The sequence below is a fragment of the Saccostrea echinata genome, unplaced genomic scaffold (genome assembly GCF_033153115.1).
Source record: "Saccostrea echinata isolate AGI-Se365-2 ecotype Australia unplaced genomic scaffold, CSIRO_AGI_Sech_v1 ptg000052l, whole genome shotgun sequence".
Classification (NCBI taxonomy): domain Eukaryota; kingdom Metazoa; phylum Mollusca; class Bivalvia; order Ostreida; family Ostreidae; genus Saccostrea; species Saccostrea echinata.
In genome coordinates this window covers 13320048-13341425 of record NW_026889801.1, presented here as the reverse complement: position 1 = coordinate 13341425, position 21378 = coordinate 13320048, and the positions used below count along the sequence as shown (strand labels likewise).

Genomic DNA, 21378 nt, shown 5'->3' with positions numbered 1-21378 from the left:
CATTTATTGAAATAAAATCAAATCAGGTTGAATCTTGCAGTACGTTCGTCGCATTCACGCGTTTTTAGTCAGCCCACGGGCTGACTAGTTATCTTACGAAGAACTTCAAATGCGCTTGCGTGTTCTGGAATTCTGGGAGGTAGACTGGTACCTTGACATTGGTTAACCTAAGGAACGCAAACGATTCTGGGAGATTGACTTAGAGTAAGTCACTCCTGTTGATTTCGTTTCAGTAACATCAATATTGATTAAACAACGAAATCCCTATTTAACACCATATACCAATAAAATGTAAATACAGGTTAAAATAGTAAACACGTTTGGTGTTGATTTCTTCGGAAAAACTGCTTATATTGAGGTTTTATAGTTTGCATTTTTTAACAGTTTTATAATCTTGTTCGCAGTAATTTAACTGGTTCGCGTCTATTCATTAGTAAAACGTGTGTTCTACGCAACGAAGCATAAAATTGTATAAATTCATTTTACTCATTGTTTGGTGCATCGGTTAAAACTCTTTTGAAAAGTATCTTAAATGTATTTTACATGTGTATTCAATTCTGCAGCATAAATATTCATAAGTTGCATTATTTCAGATTTTGAAGCTTTTCAGTTTTTGTTGGTTTTACTTTCGTTTTCATTTAAAGCATTTCGATCTCGATGTTAATTACCAATATGATTTGTAAAGGCATGCAATGAATAGATCGAGAGAGACACAGCTGGCTTCGCCTGCTACATTCTTTTTAGCTCACCTGAACTGAAAGCTCAATTGAACTTTTCTGATCACCCGTTGTCCGTCGTCCGTCCCTCCGTCTGTAAACTTTTCACATTTTCAACTTCTCAAGAACCACTGGTCCAATTTTAACCAAAGTTGGTACAAAGCATCCTTGGCTGAAGGGGAGTTTAAAATGTCAAAATGAAGGGCAAGTCCCCTTACAAGGGGAGATAATCAAGAAAAGGCAAAAATGAGGTGGGGTCATTTAAAAATCTTCTCAAGAACCACTGGGCAAGAAAATCTTAAACTTATGTGGAAGCATTCTGAGGTAGTGTAGATTCTACACTGTTCAAATCATGACCCGTGCGGGTAGGATGGGGCCACAATAGGGAATCCAAGTTTTTCATAGAAATATATAGGAAAAATCTTTTAAAATCTACTTCTCAAGAACCTCTGGGCCAGAAAAAGCATCCTGGCTTAGTGTAGAATCTAAATTGTTCAAATCATGACCAGGGGTAGGGTGGGGCCACAAAAGGAAATCCAAGTTTAACATTGAAATATATAGAAAAAAAATCTTTAAAAATCTTTATCTCAGGAACAACTGGGCCAGAAAATCTGAAACTTATGTAGAAGCATTCTGGGGAAAGGTAGATTCTACATTGTTCAAATCATGACCCCGTGGGATAGGGTTGGGCAACAATAGGGAATCGCAAGTTTAACATTGAAATATATAGAAAAAATCTTTAAAAGTCTTCATCTCAAGAATCACTGGGCCAGAAAATCTTAAACATATGTGGAAGCATTCTGGGGTAGTGTAGATTCTACACTGTTCAAATCATGACCCCTGCGGGTAGGATGGGGCCACAATAGGAAATCCAAGTTTTTCATAGAAATATATAGGAAAAATCTTTAAAAATCTATTTCTCAAAAACCTCTGGGCCAGAAAAAGCTGAAACTTATGTGGAAGCACCCTGGGGAAGTGTAGAATCTAAATTGTTCAAATCATGACCCCCATGGGTCAGGTGGGCCCACAAAAGGGGATCCAAGTGTTACATTGAAATATTATTATATATATAAAAAAATTCTTGATATCTTCTTCTCAAGAACCCCTGGGCCAGAAAAGCTGAAACTTATGTGGAAGCATCCTGAGGTAGTGTAGAATCTAAATTGTTCAAATCATGACCCCCTGGGGTAGGGTGGGGCCACAATAGGTATTACAAGGAGGAAAATCTGGTGAAGAACAACAGGGCTAAAGTTACTTAGTTGAGCCTTTTGGCCCATGGGCCTCTTGTTTATATGTTCGTCTGTCCATTAAATTAGACAATTAGGCTGTGGGAATTCAGGTTGGCTTGTAATTATATAGTTATAAGCATGAAAAGATTGGTAATAAATTTGTAAAAATGTTTTATTTTATTTTCAAATTCTACATTATTTCAATGCACATATGACAACTACAGTAAAGGATTCAATTCATGATACATAATTCTGAAGGGAGAACTATTTGATTTTGATAGGTGCTGGCAGATTTTGGAGAGAGAAAAAAAATCTGTCCTTCAAAATGTTGAAAAAAAAATCTATTTTCCATTAGGAAGAAAATAAATTATTTGACTTTGAGTGATGATAACCCCCTCTCCCCCACCCCCGCTTTCCGCACACACTCTAATTTCCTCATTTCCCCCCTTATTTTTCGTTACCCACTTTTTTGGTGTAGTAGAAATAAAAAAAACTGTCCTTAATCATCTTGGAAATAAATAATCTGTCCTTCAATGACATGAAAATAAACATTTAAAAAAATGTCAGTCCTCCCCCCTCTTTAGAATCAAATTGTCGTACTCTAAATTGTATTATTCTGTTTTGGTGTCTTTGTACCATCCTTGAATATTTAAAAAAAAAAAAAAAAAAAAAAAAAAAAAAAAAAAAAAAAAAACTCTTCTCCCTTTGTATAGTTCCATTTCTTCTAATACATCTCACAATTTTCGTGCAGAACTTACTTCTGCAAATATCCGCTTTATTTCATTATATTTATTTACTACACATTTAACCCCCCTCCCCCCCCCCCCCCAGTCAAATCCACCTCATCTGTTTAAACGTGCCCCCTCCTTTCGCCCCTATAATTTTGCCAATACACGAATATGCTAATACTATGCATTAAAAAACAAACCTAACTTACGATTGTCCTCCTTCAATAGGCCTAATATTTTTTTTCTCGTCAAAGAATTGTTGTTCGGTTGTCCACCCCCCCCCCCCCCCCCATAACACACACACAAACACACACTGAAACAGCTTTTTATGAACCGAAAATGTAAAAAATTAAAATTTTGCAAGGTCCTATTGATGTAAAATTATATTTCTTTCACGGTACGTTCGTTCGTTATGAAAAACAACGTTCATTTAGCTTTTCATGAGATGCACTTTGAAGGTAAACGACGATCGAATTATCTATACCCCCATAAACCTTCAAGTTCCGGCCGAGGAGACCTGGTTTGCAGAGAAATGTTAGAAAACGCGTGAATGCGACGAACGTACTGCAAGATTCAACCTGATTTGATTTTATTTCAATAAATGACAGCTTCCGATGTCTGAGAAAAGTCCGACTTGGGCGAGAAATGTTCGCTATTAGTCAGAAAGTGTCCCTAGGGGGAATCCAACATGGAGGCTAGTTTCATGCCTTGTTATGTTTATAGTATAGTAGATATATATTTTTTAACAATTAAGCTGGGGAGTGCCTATGGTAACCACTGCCATTTTATAACAGCACGGATGATAAAAATCTATATTTAGACTAGCGTAAAGCCATAGTGCTGATGTAAACAAACCTTCTTTCTGCACTCCACACTGCTGTAAATAAAGAAAGTACACGGAATATTTAACTATCTAAAACCACCTAAAACCGTTAAGAAGTGCTTCCTTAAAAATCATTGGCAAGCGATATCACAGGCCTACAATCTATGATTTTTTTTACTTGCATGCATATTTGCCATTCGCCCATTGGTATGATAAATCATTGATTCAACTGTGACATAACGTGTTCTTTACCTTTATTTATCTTTTCAAGTCTACAGGGAATGCTACCGTTTTACTCGTCTCTCCAACTGCATAATTCGCTGTAAATTTCTTTATACGTCAGGATCGCAAATGTTAACACTAATGGAACATTGTCGAGTTCATTGTGACATTTGTAAACTATATTCTTAATCAATACAGTCACTATCGTGTTATTTGAATATTTTCCCCGTTTTTCATTGTTTTATTCTTCAATTTAAATATGCTACGATTTGTTATCTCTGTTACTTAGATCACTGGATCCACCTAACATTATTCTCCGCAAGCATGGATGCTATGTATTTTTAGAATGCGCAATTACTATGCGCTACAAAACAGTGAGATTTTCCACTGTCATGGCGGCGGTGTTACCTGTCCTTGTAATTCCTAGCGGCAGCGACTGAAACCAAGGTGAGAGAACCAGTGCTGGGCGCTTGCGCACGTAAACCAATGTCAGTTTACCAGTCTATTATCCGTAATAGTTCTTACTCTCATCAGTCTCTGCCTTGCGTTGAGTCATTTTACATGTTAGCACTTAATAACCCCAAAATGATCGATCGATTGTGAGGGAGAGAGAATTTATAAGCACTTTCAAACACTGTGAGGGGGATTTTGGCGTCTCGTGATTAAGATTTAGAGAGTATACGTTGAATAATTGCAACAGCTGTACATTGAATGTTGTCAACATAGCATCTGTGTGTAAAATTTAGTGTGATATCGATTATAGGAAAGAACGATGTTAATGAAACCCCCTCTCTCACTCACACTCCAGACGAGACGTATACATGCTAAATGTTTATACTGCAAAATTAACGTGAAATAAATGTCAGATTATGCAAGTGATAAAAAAATGTTCAATGTATTCACGCGATTGTACATTGCAATTGTTTAATTGTTTTTTTTTTTTTTTTTTTTTTTTTTTTTTGAATTGACCTTAGTAGTTAATTTTAATAGAATAATATTAATATGTAAAATATAAATGTACACCACCTGTCCCTCTTTCTGAAGGGCCCTTGATTGGTAGACCGACCTTTTTTTTCGATCTTAATTATGTGCTTCGTACCAAAAATAAAACTTGTAACAGGACGTACCTAATTGACATGTATCTTATTTCCTTCGTTCGATAGCATATTCACGTGATGAATCCATATTTCCTCAATATTGTATGCATGTATAAAAAATAAGGTCATTCCAAGTTTTTTCTATGTTTAGCGTCCGCGTGCGCTTTGATTTTTGATACCCATATCAGAAAAAAACAAACAAAATCAGGAGTCCTAAAGTTGATTATTCTGGTCGAAATCTGAGAAATCTCTCAATTTCTCTATATATTTGTCTACAATATGTCATATTAGGTATATTTTAAGCATTTAATGCTTTAATTGATTTTGCTGAAGAATAGATCTTCCTACAAGAAAAATAGATGAAATCAAATCCCTTGAATGACGTCATTTTTATTACTATGAAATATGTGTTTTATTTTTTGTCTTGTGTGTTTTTTGCAAATAGGTAGGTAGGCTTTTGAATGATGGGTGGACGCTAAACAGAGAAAAAACTTGGAATGGCCTAAATATATGACGTACTTTTTCCATGTTTAAAGTACATGTATTTTTGCACACGTGCCTACGTATTTATAATTACATCTCTCACTCTCTACTTAAGTAAATAATGTGTTTATGTAGATAAAGGTCCCCTTCTTCTACGTGTCTTTGTCTCATATTATGACGATTATATTTTACTCTAACAATCTTTTGATTATAAATCTGGGAGCTTTGCCCTCTACACAAGAGTTTTGTCTTGGCCCGACAAAAATTGTTTGAAGAACAACAGAGCCAGATTATTTCTCTAAGGAACAGCAAGACTATAATTAGTGTTATTAACATTCAAGCATTTCTATATAGTGCAGAATAAAATTTGTTCGGATTTTGCAAGAGAAATCTTAAAAGAAATGCTGAACATCAAACAATATTTTTATGCCCCTGTATCGAAAATTTGTCCGTCCGTCTGTCTGTCTGTTTGTCTGTTTGTCCGCAAAAACTTTAACATTGCCCATAACTTTTGATTGGTTGGAGCTTCATATTTCACATGTGTACACCTTGTTATAAGACCTTTCTTTAGATATCACCATATTTGACCTTTTGACCTTGACCTTGGAGTTTGACCTAGTTTTACAAAATTTTACCCAACTTTAACCTTGGTCATAACTTTTGAACAAATGGAGCTAGGGCTTTCATACTTCACATGTGTAATCCTTGTGACAAGACCTTCCTTTGGATACCAACAACTTTGACCCTTTGATCTTGACCTTGGAGTTTGACCTGCTTTTGAAAAACTTCAACATTGGCCATAACTTTTGAACCGTTGTTGCTAAGGCTTCCATACTTCATATATGCAATTCTTGTGACACGATATTTCTTTGGATACCAACAACTTTGACCCTTTGACCATGACCTTGGAGATTGACCTACTTTTGACAAACTTTAACCTTGGCAATAACTTTTGAACAATTGTTGCTAGGACTTTCATTCTTTTCATATGTAATCCTGTGACAAGACCTTCCTTTGGATACCAACAACTTTGACCCTTTGACCTTGACCTTGGAGTTTGACCTACTTTTGAAAAACTAACCTTGGCCATAACTTGTGAACCATTGGTGCTAGGGATTTCATACTTCACATATGTAATCCTTGTGACAAGACCTTCCTTTGAATACCAACAATTGTAATCCATTGACCTTGGAGTTTGACCTACTTTTGGAAAACGTAAATCTTGGTCATAACTTTTGAACGATAGGTGTTTCAGCTTTCATATTTCACCAGTATATTTCTTGTGAGAAGGCCTTTCCTTAGACACCATTATTTTTTTAACATTTGACCTTGACCTTGATGTTTGACTTTTGAAAAACTTTAACCTTTTCCATATCTATTCAATGCTAGAGCTCTCATATTTCACAGGTATATTCCTGGTTACTGGGTATTACTTTGGGTACCAACATATTTGATTTGCATTTGAGAAAGTTTAGTCTTTGCTATAAGTTGCCATAAGGGGGCATCAGTGTTTCACAAATACATCTTGTTTATATTAATATTCAGATCGCCCCAGGTCGTGCCAAACAGTGGCCCCAGAGTGGTTGGGGTGCGAAGATTTTTTTAACATGGGAACTTAATGGGGAAAAGTTTGGATGTTCATGATTATATGAATTTGCAGAAAGATATTGCAGAACAAACAAATTAGATACATATTCTATGTACACCTAAAGATGGATGTGAGAAAATCCTGAAAGCGGTAGTAAATTAAAATTTGAAAACTGTACATTTTCTTATAAATATATATATATAATTAGATCTTTCGTAATAATAAATAAGTAATAAATATCTTGAATCAACGATTTGCTCATTCCCATTTTCTTAATTTATAAAGTCGTATATTAATGCTCATCTGGAAAGAAATAGAAATGAAAATAAAATTGAAACAAAACAACGATTTAGACTAAGTTAAAAGTAGTTTTTAAATACAAGTTTTATATATTATAATTAAGGAACTGTTCTCTCTAACTACCTAATATAACGTCTGATTTCCCATTATTAGCAGACCTTTTTTGTATTCATATGAAGCAGAATTTGTCCAAAATCTTATACGTGAAAAGAAGAAAACACTTGCTGTGGCCTTCAACTCGAAATTTAGATATATCGACGACGTATTGTCAATCAACAATTGTTATTTCCATTCTTATGTCGATACGATATATCCCCGTGAGCTTGAGATAAAAGATACTTTAGAGTCTGACACATCTGTTTCATATTGGGATTTTTTACTTGAAAAAGACGTTAATGGTAATCTAACAACCAAGCTTTATGATAAACGTGATGACTTTAACTTTTCAATCGTCAACTTCCCTTACTTATGCAGCAATATACCTTCATCACCTGCATACGGGATTTATATCTCTCAGTTGATTCGATACGCAAGAGCATGCTTCTACGTATGTACAATTTCTAAAACGAGGTATACTATTGACAAACAAGCTGATGAAACAAGAATATCAGCAGTCTCGTTTAAGGTCATCATTTAGTAAGTTCTATGGTCGATACAATGACCTTGTCAGCAAATACAATTTATCATTGAGTCAAATGCTGACTCGCGTTTTTCATACCAATTGTTAGGCTATTATTTACACACTGAATTGTCGACGGATTTTTCCCTTATTTCCCGATCATGACAAGGAGCACACGGCGGGTGTGACCGGTCGGCAGTGGATGTTGACTCCTCCATGGCACCTGATCCCACCTCTGATGTTTTGGAGGTCCGTGTTTGCTCTGCACCTATTTTGTAATGTTTAATGGACTTTTGAGCTTGAATACTGTTCGTTATCTCCATATATTTCATTCCCCATGTACATTTTCTAAAACAATCAGAAAATGGTCTTTAATTGAGTATTTATATATGGCCACCAAGCAGTGTAAAAGCGATTGATTGTTCGAGTTCATCAAACTGAATATTACTGTAAAAGTTTTGAACAATGCCTGGGGGTATCAGGGAAAAATTTCAGGCATAGTCATAATCTGAGGATACTCAGACATTGAAACAGTTATCCGAACTCCCAACCAAAACGGACACATTACTTTAAAGGATAGAGCTTCGTCGATGATATCAGGGACGTAGCATCGTTTTTATTATATCGGAGGGGGGGGGGGGCAACCAGAGAAAAAAAAAAAACTTACCTGAAAAACTTGACAAGCAAAAATAAAAGGGGGGGGAGTGGTTGTCCAAACCCGAAAATCCTGTTTTGTATGTGTGTGTGTGTGTGGGGGGGGGGGGGGTTAGGTTTCAACTTCTTCCATTTACAAATTTTATACATACACTACTACATTACCCTTATTTGACTTTACTGCACCAAAAGAGGGGGGGGGGCGGTAACCGACATTTCAATGAACATTTTCAATAGTCAAAAGTAATGTTTGGAAAAAAGCCCCCCCCCCTCCCCGATGCTACGTGCCTGAATATATTGAATTATTTTTATTGAATGCATCTTTAAGACATTTCATTTATAACATCTTTGATTTATTCTCTATTTCAGGTCTTTAGGAAGAGAAAAACAAAAGATTGCAGATGGATTTATTAATTATTCTCCACGTTGTACTTGCTTTACTGTAAGTGTTATCCAAAAAGACCTATAAGCCCAACCTTGATTCTTTTGGATATGATTATGCATCTACAGTACCAACCAGACCCAACCTGACACAAAGCAGTCCCAGAGCAGTCCCGGGGACTGCTTTCTGGGACTGCTAAAGCAGTCCCACAGCGGTCCCAGAGCAGTTCCACAGCGGTCCCAGAGCAGTCCCACTGCAGTCCCAGCACAGTCCCACAGCGCGCAGCACTGTTAAGGCGTACTTCGAAGAAATCAACAGAATATAAACGTGCTTAAATACATACCTTTTTAAAATGAATTTTAATTTTGTAAAGGTACTATATTATCTTATGACTTTAACATTCTCTGAAATAACATTGTATACCCCGCTCTGTACTGAATTTGGTTTGGTCACGTTATTTGATAGTCACGTGATAAATGCATGTATTGTGTACTGTATGTAGGTCACAAACAAATTTCAATATCGCAAGGGCATACCCTAGTTAAGATTAAAAATTAAAGTAATAAATTGTTTCTATATAACTTGTAGTTTATGGAAAGTGCTGCTGCTTTAAATAGAATTCGCATTTTATTAGTTTAAATTTCAAGTTATCTTGCTAATGTCGAATTATGTGTGACCTTTATCAAGTATTTTATGTATTTATTAAGTTATGCTATCGATTTGAGGAAAGCAGCAGCACTTTTCAAGTTAAGGAATATGTCCATTATGTGTATTCAAAAAATGGACAAGATCTATTAAGTGCATGCCCTTACGATAAGGCGATTTAACGAGGCACCTCGGCGTGAAACATGCACATCCTGTAGACAAAAACACGGTAGAATTAATTAAATACATTCTCTCGATATTTTTAAAATAATGGCACTAAACAAACATTTCAGATTTGTATTAATGGTCTACCTAAGATTTTCAAATAATATTCTGTTTAATAATAAAATGCATTTTTCACTGTGAAAAAATGACTTGATCCGCCTCTCACTGCACATAAAATGCGTCAAAGTTTACTGTAATGACGTCATGTCGACAAGTGCATTGCAATCAGTGACTTGTTTATATCTTGCTGTGTGGGATTTAACTAGCGACAAAAATGAATGCAGTGGTAAGTTTTGATGTAGTTCATTACTCTTATGCAGTTTAGATTCGCAAATTAGTTCATTTTCTGATATTGTGAAGAATTGCTATATTTGTGTGATGTCACAGTAAGCTTTTCCCGTATAAATTAGCCCCGCCCCCTTTATGCAGCCTTAACAGAGCTGCGCGGTCCGGCAGTCCCAGCGGTCCCAGAAAGCAGTCCCAGCAGTCCCAATGGGCGGGGTTAATTAATTTATTGGGCGGAGCTTACTCAGAAATGAAATTACCAATAAACAATGTAACTATAAAAGGCAGTGGAAATTAATGAGGCATTTCTTTCTGAGCAGTAACAACAAATATTTACAATTGTTATTTGACAGTCATTTCTGAACTGTTAAGAAAATTAAAGTACGTGTATAGAAACAAATAATAAATATTGAACTAAGAAGACATTCACACCTACTAATAATATGATTATTTAAACAAAGTTATGTGGTATATTAATTTTTCACCAAAATAAATCAATTTCTTCATTTTCTGTCATTGATATTGGTTTCCATATTTATTTATTTTTCTAGAAAATTCAACTTGAATTATTTTGTTTTCTATCAGAATTAGTTTAAATAGATTTTATAATTATAGAGCAAGGCCGATTCCCATATTATACTCTGAATGCATTTTTCTTACTGAAAAGTACTGGGACTTTTGAAAAATTCTTTGTAAAATTTTGCCTAGTATTACATTTCAGTCATGATTATTTTCACTGACTTGCCAATTTGATTATCGTTAGATTCTCTATGTAACAGTAAACAATAACACTCCACTCAGTTTTAAGTGTACATCTGAGTGTACATCTGTAAATCACGCGAATGGAACCCTCAGATTATGTTTAAAAATAATTAATCCCGAAATAAATCTATACACATTTATTGAAACAAAGATTTTTTGCAGTTCATAGATTGAAAATAGTGTCATTGTTGACCAGCGTGTTCAGTGATGTGTAACACTGATACCATTCATTGACTTTCTGCTAATCATGTCCAAAGGCTATTGAAACCTCAAGTGTTGACACCACTCAATTCCCGATATTTTCAAATGTTTAGTTTTTGAATAAATATACCTTTTGATAACTTGTGTATAAATTAAAAACTAATTCATGAATAAATCCCCAAATACTTGTTCACATTGTTTATATGACGGAAGAATTGTAGAATAATTTTATTTCATGGTCGTTTAATAAATTAATTATTAGGTTTTATTTGAGGGCATTAAAAAATAGCATGGAATGCGCTTTTTTTTTTTTTAGCATGGTTTTAGCTTTTTCAATTAAAAAAAAATCCAGTACAGTACGTCCCTCTGAATATCTTACTGTAATAACATGTTTGTTTTGTTTTTTGTTTTTTTAAATAGTGCTGATGCAAACTTTGAGTACATAATTTGATAGCATTAATTAATTAAATAGACCTAGATAATCTTGTTTCAAACACCTGTATTAAAGTTTAATTTAAGGGATAAAAATCATTTCCTGACTTCCCTTTTTAACTACTTTCATTTTTTTAAAAATTAATTCTAGACTACAATGGTGTAAATTTAGAGCACCTGAAGACATATAGTAATTACATGTATATCTATTTCTCCTTGTTAAAATTTTGTAAGAAATTTATGTTTTTTTTTATTTTTTATCTTAAACACCTCTCTGCTGAAAGTAAACAAAACAACAACAGGGAGACCGCAAATTCAGAATACACAAGGGGGCGGAGCTGTCATGTCACTCAGAACTATTTGAACGCTGCACATTGCACTCAAATAAAATAGACTTAATATGGGATTGACTAAACAAATCATTTTGTTCATCGAGAAAGCCGAAGGCTTTCATAACAAAAGTATGCGATTCGTTTTTTAGATTTATTCTCGATGAACAAAATAATTTATATAGTCAATGCTTATAATTCAATTTCAGCGAAAAACATGTGTTACTTTTCATGTACATATTCATTATTTAGCTAATTGAAAAAAAATGTGCACGAAATTTACATGCCGACAGCTGTGTAGAAATATATTGATTGGAAAATTACACGATTCTCGGGAGCGGATCTAAAAGCCTGTTATAAAGAAGGCGAGTATAATTTTCTTTTCAAAGTTATAAATTTGAAAAATTCCCAGTTGTGTTTTATTGTTTTTGTAATAATTTACTACGTCGTCGGTTACGCAAGTAATGAAAATTTGCAATTCTCACAGCGATTACAACATAATTGAAGCAGACAGAAACTTCCGTTGTTGTCAGCAAGCAAACGGTCAACGGTGACACGTCGAGTGGAGTGCAATGGAATATATATATATAAAAAAGATATCTTCAGCTAAAATAAAATCTAGAAATAAACTTGCCGTCGATACACCTTAATACACGTACATCATGATTGACAGTTAATTTGATTAATACCCTGTATAAAGTTGATGTACAGACGAAATACGTGAGAATGTGATAATAACACTAACATCCGGACAACGTAGGCCTAGTCTAGGGTCCTTCTTATTATTTAATTTCTATAACCTACATAATATTCTTTTATAGTTTGGTTTTCAATTTGTACTAATTCAATGTGAATTGTTATTTGTTATAAATAAAAACGCAAAACACGTGCTTCTTTACAGAGTTATATCCCTTACCATCTCCGGCATTACCAATTGACAACAATTACCTCGCTTAATAATTTATTTGAATATTTTTCTTTTCTCTACTCAACAATGTTTTTATTGTATAATTCAAAAATAGAAACACACGATAAAAAATTTTTCTTTCAAAGCACACGGAGAGAAACAAAAGATTTACAGAAGCTGAATTTAAATCATGAAAAGAAATCATCATTCCTTTGAGAAGGTATTAGTTTGTAAAACAGTCGCGTCTCAAGAATTATTAGAAAGGCATAAACACGGTCAGTAATCGTATCAAAATGTATAATGAAAAGTAGCTCGGTTACTAAAATTGACATTACATTCATCGGACAATGAGCAGAAAAAAATTCTTCATAAAAATACACGAGTTCAAAGTGATAAAAGTAAGGAAAATTGAATTATCATTGTACGAACACGTTACTACCGTCAATTACGTAGTATACATTCCATTTGTAAATCTCACTATTTTTACAACACAACAGACCGGCGTGAAGCTGTGCAGTTTTTAGTGCACGTGGCATCTTGTTTTGGTTTTTAAACATTATTAAAAAGTACAGTGTTAAAAAAAAATGTTGTTTTTTTTTTTTTTATAAGTAAGAAGTCTTTAATATTATACGTGAATTGCAAAAAAAACTTAACAACTTCTCTTAATTTACAGCAAAAAATTCATGCCAGATCAAAAGAGCTCTATCCTAGGACCAGAATCAATGACAAAGTGGTTCTGAATTTAACAAATCTGTTAAAAGCACCCTTGCTCATACTTTGTTTGTCTGCTTGATACCTATATTTTAGAAAATTCATGCACATACATTGTATGATGCATCTCTATGATTAGTTTATCCTGCCTTACACACACATACATGTATAATTGCAAGCCCTTTGGGCAAGACAATCACCATTTATGTTAAGTAACCTTTGCTCATCTTTCATATGTAACCATACATTATTTTTTTCCTACTTAGTAGCAAGAATCAGAGAGGAAGTTTTTCAAAGAATAAATACATTTTTGCTAAAGTATTAATAGAGTTCTAACACACGAACCTCTGACCCAAAGTTCACAATTTTGAAAAATGCAACCTCGCTTATTATAATGCCTTTAAATTTGAGTCAACGGTTCCAGAGATATTGAAAATGTTCAAGTTTTAATGCGCAACAAACACCTTTAGATGCTAAATTGTTCAAATCATGACCCCCGGGGTTAGGGTAGGACCACAATAGGGAATCCAAGTTTTACATTGAATTTTTTATACCCTTATAAATATCTTTCTATATATTTATTACAAATAAAAGGTCCACAAAAAAAATGTTTATTGCATCAGGCTAATAATTTCATTGTTGACCGGTCTATCAGACCAGCATAAGAATTGTTGGACCACAACGTCACTGCTACGTCACAAGTAATCAATCGTCGTTCAATATCGACACGGAATTAGACGAAGTTTAGAGCTAAAGAGTTATCGTTTGCTAGTTGAAAGATTAAGTTTTCTGATAAATAATTTTTGTGATATAATAATGTTATTATTATTTCTTTCCTTCTCTGCTATTGTTTTTTTTTTTATTGATCAAGCCAAAATGTACCAAAGAAAGTAATTGATTATTAATTGTTCGATCTGAAGTGAAGGGTATAACAAAACAGTTATAGACTGGGAATCGTGCAACATATGATTTGTTGGACCTAAAGGTGAAAAAGTTGCCCTTGGCCAATAGTGACTGAAATAATCATTTTTAGTTGCTGACAATGAGTTCAATACCAAAACCACATTGCAAGCCTTATTGAAATAACCCCACTATTGAAAAGTCTTCATCATCTTTTCTAACATTATGAATTAATGTTTTGAGTTAAAATATGATATGTAATTTTATGTTTTAATTTCTGTCTAGAAATATTATTAGTACATGGATATCTGTGATTTAACTTATCGAGTAATTATAAGTTATTTTGCTATTAATTGGGCAAAGTAAAAGATTATAAATACAGATAGTGGTAGAAATTAGAATATCAATATAAAAGAGAAATTATCTATGTGATATATATGTGTACACACTTTCTGATGAAAATATGGTTATTTTTAATCAAAAAAAATATAGAATAGAAGTAAATTCTCGCTTATATTCATGGACTTGCCTACACTACAAATCTGGATATATAGTAAATCCAACGTTTCTACTTGTCAATTCTTTAAAATCAACCATTCGAGAAAACTACTCACTAAAGTATAAACATTATGTCATTAGAGGTGTTATTCAATAGTGGTTACACGTATCAAACCGCTATTGCAATAATATCCACTATTTAAAAAAAATTGCAGTAGTGGTCCTCATTTCAATAGTTTGTGCATTGTTCCAACCACTATTGAAATAATGACCACTATTGAAAAAATTATGTCAATAGTAGATATTATTTCAATAGCGGTAGTTTGAAATGAGGATCACTAATGAAATAATTATTTTAATAGCGGTCATTATTAAATAGCGATCTCATACGTGTGACCGCGATTGAAATAAAACCCACTATTGTAATACTATACTATACTAATTTTCCTTGAAGTTCTGTATTTTTCAATGTCTTGACGAGTAGACGATGGATTTACTATCCATATTTGTAGTGTATATGAGGAAGAATTTAGTTCCATTCTATATCATTTTTTATTGAGAATAACCATATGTTCATCATAAAGTTTTTACATATACATATCAGCTCCTTTCTTCCTTTTAATGACCGTTCACGGTAGCTCAGTCGGTAGAGTACTCCGTGATCGGGAGGTCGTGAGTTCGAATCTCGGCCGTGACTGACCTAAGTCGATAAGAAATGGGTAGCAACTGTTCCTTCGACAGGCGCTGTGCACTTTGAAGTGAAAGTTGCGGGTACTTCGGATGAGACCTTAAAAACCGAGGTCCCGTGTCACGGCAGACGTTGACACGATAAAGATCCCTCACTGCTCAATGGCCCTGGGTGCCAGGTAAAGGTCAAAGTTTGAAACCCTTCACCCGTATATGGTGACGTCTCTATATGAGTGAACAATTCTCGAAAGTGACTTTAAAAAAAAAAAAAAACATACAATTTTTCTTTTAATGTAGATATTCGAATTTCTACCATTATCTATATTTATGATCCTTTCCTTTCCAAATCAATGGCAAAGATGAACCTTTTTTACAAATTTACGGTACTTAAAACTTGCATAATCATATTGATTGATTGTGTGTTGTTTTTTGCCGAGTTTGCCAGATGCAGCGGAAGCTTGCTTATACCATTTGCATACTTTGTATGTCAGTTAAATCAAAGATGTCCGTGTATTAATGGTAATTTCTAGAAAAGAAATGAAAAATAAATTTACACATCATAATTTAAGTTCAATAAATTAATTTATTCTGTTGGAATACCCAATGAAAAAATCATCCTTATATTTTTCTTAATAGTATGTTGTTTTTTTTTCAATAAGTCTTGCAATGAAGTTCTGGTGCATCATTTGAAATCATTTTCAGGAACTTTTAAAATAATTAATTCAAACACTATTGAAATCATTATTTCAATTACTATTGAAATCTTTATTTCAAAAGTGAACATTATTTCAATAGTGGTTGCAACCTGGTTTAAGTTTTGAAAAGCATTCAAAACCTCTATTGAAACCATTGCTTCCAAAGTGAACGTTATTTCATAGTGATTGTAACCTGTGTTCAGTTGTTAAAGAGGCTGGGGGGTTGTGGCCATTTTTAGCCTATATTGATCTCATTTAGAAGAAGAGTTCCATATGAAGATATAGAAAATGATCAAATTTTAAAACTAAAATTTTTGAAATTTTTCTTTGCCAAATGATAGTTGACAGCTTAAGATATCATATCTAAAAAATTAAGTCAAATCTGGTGGTTAATTTGTTGACCCCCAGCCTCCTTAAATGCATTTTCAACCACTATTAAAATAATTATTTCAATAGGGAACGTTATTTCAATAGTGGTTGCAACCTGTGTTTGGTTTTGAAATGCACCTTCAACCACTATTGAAATAATTATTTCAATAGTGAACGTTATTGCAATAGTGGTTACAACATGTGTTTGGTTTGAAATGCACTCTCAACCACTATTGAAGTAATTATTTCAATGGTGGTTGTTATTTCAACAGCGGTTGCAAAAGGCATTATTGAACAATCCAGTAAACATATACATCTAGGGCTTCACCTTCAGGTATATTCTTCAAGATCTATTCTATATGACGAACTACGTTGGGAGCCATTATATCAGAGAAGAATAAATCATAAACATTATTTTATAGAATTGCCCCATTTTATCTTTGTGAATTATTACAGCCTTTCCAACCAGTACAGCGCTCTTATAGTCTGAGATCAGAAAGAAGTATTAATCTCTCTCTACCATTATGTAGGACTGTATCTTAATAAAAAAGTTTTATTCCTTCAACTATAAAACTATGGAATTATCTTAGCTCTGATGTAAATATGTCACCTTCTTTATCAATTTTTAAGTCAGAACAAAAAAAAAAAAAAATTAGACGAACATTCAGCAGTTGTAAATATCTCAACTATGGTTACAGAAAAGAGAATATTCTTCACTGTCAATTACGTAATAAAGCTAGTAACCTTAATGCACACTTAAAAATCATTATATAATAGCTGATGCATCTTGTACAGTTGAAGTTGTCCTATGTATGATTACCATAACGAAGATAAAGAACACTTTTTTAATGAATCATGCAAAGAAATAAACTAAGAAAAAACTTACATGACCGTGGTGTACAGTATGAGCTTAATATTTTTTTTTACATGGGAGTTCCGAGTTTTCCTATAAAAGGAACTCCAACATTAGAAATTACGTACAAGAATATATATCTGGTTAACAAAACGTTTTTAATATATATTCTTTTTACTAAAAGTTATTTATACAATTATGTTATACTTAATTGATCTGGATATCTGCGTGTCAGAGATATTTAAGCTGTAGAACTAAAGTCAACTAAGAAGTGTCATAAATATCCTAAAAAGGCATACTATATATGTAGGCTATTGAGTGTCAACATCTTAACAACATAAAGTACATACAGTATAATAGGTAACAAAATGGATGTACACATATATACATGCATGTAGTGACTATATCACAAAGTTGCACATACCTGAAAAAAAAAATTATGAAAAATTCAGGGAGAAATTAGAATCATTATAATTAATCGTACTACTTTTAAATATGAATTGTATTCAATACGTCACTCTCAATTTCAGGAATATATTATGAAACATAGTGGCGGTAGTTTCTATATTGATTGGTATATTTGTCCCTAAAAACGTACTTAACAGTACAGGCATTTAAATGTACATGTATTACTATTTGCTAAATGACATCGCAACATTTGATATACAGCAATAAAAACAACTTGTTACAGGCCTGTAGCAACATTTTTCCAACTGGAAGGGGGGTGGGAGGTTAAAATCCAAAAACAAAACAAAACAAAACAAAACAAAAAAAAAAAAAAAAAAAAAAAAATCCCGCGTACTACGTGCCTGTGCTGCGCATGTGAGTTAAGGCTAGGTATAGGCGAGCTAATAAAAACATAGGTGTATTAATCATTCAGAGAAAGTTTTGATTTATTTTCTTACGCATACATGTACTTAGTACACATGCTATAGCCAGTAACATTTATGACATCATATTAAGACGTCACCGATCTTATCTACTGGAGGTAATAAAACACATCAACAGAACAGCTTTGGCGTAAGGAATTACCTTTTTTTAAAAATAAAAATTGTATAATGCTTAGAGGAATATATTCTATAGATTAATAAAACTGCTGCACAAATCCTAGGCAATTTCTCATTTGGTCGGAATTTGAGGAAACTTATGCTGGACTGTACATTTTTATCCTTATTCAACCTAAAACTTTACAAATAGAAATTATACAACTGGGCTGTTGATATTTGTGCAGCAATAATAGCAAACCTTGGAATATTTTGTTTCTAAATATACCTTATTTCAGTAAAATAAAATAGAGTATGCCCTCGCATAATTTTTCACCATACGATTTCTCCAAAACCTATTTTTTCATGAAGTGTATGTATTATTTACATTATTGTATCTTCATTTCCTATGACATCCAGGTATTTGGCTTAAAATGCAAATATAGAAACAAGACACAAATAAACCCGCACCGTTTTTTGTTATTATTATTTTTCAGCTACTTCCCTTGGAATCTATTATTTCTAATAATGGTAAAGAGATTGACTGACTGTTTCGTTAATATAATTTACTTTATTGGAAACACAATTGTTATAAAAAAATGTCATGGATTTGTTTTTTTTTATTATTATTATTATTATTATTATTTTTGTTCGTATTTACTAAATAGCGCCTCCTTCACAAGACTCGAAACTGTTCTCAGCATTTGTCACATCTTTTGCTCAGCATAGCAAGTTCTGTAAATAACGATCTGTTATAACGATTATTTTTTAATAATTCCTTTTTGAAGTTTTATTGCATATGATAATGCCATTACAATAGCAAAGATTCATCCGAATTCTTGCGTCTATCGAATTGTTTTATTTTATATAAGTGACGATTTCGATTATTCTTCTGTTTCAGGAGATTGTCATGCTGTACGTCTTGCAAGGCTTCTTCTGCTACAATAGCATATGTATTTTCATGTCCTACACGTAAGAAAGACTGGGATAGTGCAGCGCAGAAAAAGAACTGTTCTGCAGCTGAACATAATTGTACAACAACTGGCAACTTTGTTTATCATTGTCTCCCAAATTCTGAACAGAACAGACTTTTAGAAGTTTGTAGTTCACCGGAAGTAATATCATTTCGTAAGTCTCCTCATTTCTGTTTTTGCATGTTTCCTTGATTTTAAGTATATATATATATATATATATATATATATATATATATATATATATATATATATATATATATATATATATATATATATATATATATATATATATATTAGTGTCCCATACCTTCGGATCTCAAAGAAGTTTGAAAAGTTTGAAAGTATTTTTAAATCTTCATGGCCTCTATAGATCTTCATTTAGATTATCTATGTAAATGTACCCAAAAATAATTATTGTTTAACAATTTATGAATATTCCAGACTTTAATCAATTTTTAATTAAAGATATTCCGAATATAATAGTTAATGTCTTGAAATTTCCGATAATTTTATCAAGAACCATTGTAAGCGAGTCATTCTGATCTAACTTCAACTCAATATTTATTGTATGTCCTGCCTTAGCTCCCTCAATTTGTACTTTTTTAATTTTTTTTTTTTTATTTTAAAGATTAAGAATAAATCTAAGCAGTGTGTAATAACATTACAATCCTCTTTTCCTTTTAGCTGTTTGTGCAGAGTTTAATGAAGAGGAAAACAGAATAATAGAAAATCATTTAAGTGATTGTAGTATTTACTCTGATCCATGTCCAACACGGTATATTTCGACGGAAGCATATAAATGTGAGTTGTTTTGCTTTATTTTTCTTCCAAACTTTGGTTCAAGAGATAGTGTTTAATACATGTACATAATAACAGAATATGTCTTACTGGGGATTGTGAAGGCGATATATAAATAACTACGGTAAAGTACATGTAGATGCTACATGTACATGAAAATCCACTTATGGACCAGTATGTATGAAACATTCTTAAGAGGGCTGGGTGGTCGTGGCCATTTTTAGACTATATTGATCTCCTTTAGAAGAAGAGCTCCATATAAAGATATACAAAAATGATCAAAATTTTAAAACTAAAATGTATGAATTTTTTCTTTGACAAATGATAGTTGACAGCTTAAGATATCATATCTAAAAAATAAGTTATATCTGATGGTTAATTTGTTGACCCCCCCCCCCCCCAGCCTCCTTTATAAGAAAAAAAAATGAACATAACGAACAGTGATCGATCCCAAAAAGCTACAAACAATATTTATCTGTGGACAGGGCCCCGGGAATTCCAGGGCTGCAGCCCGATGCCTGTCGACCGGTGGCACCTGTCCTGAGCCCAAATAATGTATTGATTAAGTAGACGGAATAATTCGTATTCAAATTTGCTACGAAAACAATGGCCTAACAATTGATATGAACCACCTTAGTCATAATACTACCGAGTTAAAATTAGGTTTCATTGGTTAAATTTTATTATAGACTATATCTGATAAGTAGATCATTATAACAACCACGAAGTTAACACAAGCTGACTCCAAAGGAAGCTGTCGAAATCTCTACAATATCTGTAATATCAACTTATTTGTCAGCAGTCTGCCTTGGTTCAAAAATTGATCGCACGCACAGCACACTCTTGTTTTTTTAAATTAGTTTGGTAACTTAAACAACATATCCAGGTGATAGCGGAATAATGAAATTTGACGACGTCATGGTTTGCGTACAATATACATACAGTGCTATGAAAAAAGTATTCCCGATTTTTACGCAATGGCGTCGTTCTCGATGTGCGCTTTGCTCGGGAAATGGGCAATAACTCTAATTAAATGCTGTGTTGACATCCGAAACCTTCACATCGGAAATGACGTAATTATATCATTTTTTTTTATTGTCTGCTGTCTGCAAATTGTAAATAAACGGGGACTACGAAATCGAAAGAAATATCAAATGATGTCCCCCCCCCCCCCAAAAAAAAAAAAAAAAAAAAATTCTGGATATGAAAATGGAGGGGCAAAAACATCGGTAATAATGAATTTATTACAAATACCTTAATCAACCATCAGATCTTTATTGAAA

At 33.2% G+C, this 21378-nt stretch overlaps 1 protein-coding gene across 2 annotated transcripts in view; it reads left to right on the top strand.

The window, feature by feature from the left end:
* The first annotated feature begins 4113 nt into the window (after positions 1–4113).
* LOC133203921 (uncharacterized) overlaps positions 4114–21378 on the top strand; it is a 30522-nt gene continuing 13257 nt past the window's right edge. For both annotated transcript variants that reach the window (XM_061339717.1, XM_061339716.1), the window contains exons 1-4: positions 4114–4165; positions 8829–8901; positions 19225–19451; positions 19982–20098. In XM_061339717.1, the coding sequence (XP_061195701.1) occupies positions 8861–8901; positions 19225–19451; positions 19982–20098 (385 nt within the window). In that variant the 5' untranslated portion in view covers positions 4114–4165; positions 8829–8860. The remainder of the gene's footprint in view (positions 4166–8828; positions 8902–19224; positions 19452–19981; positions 20099–21378) is intronic.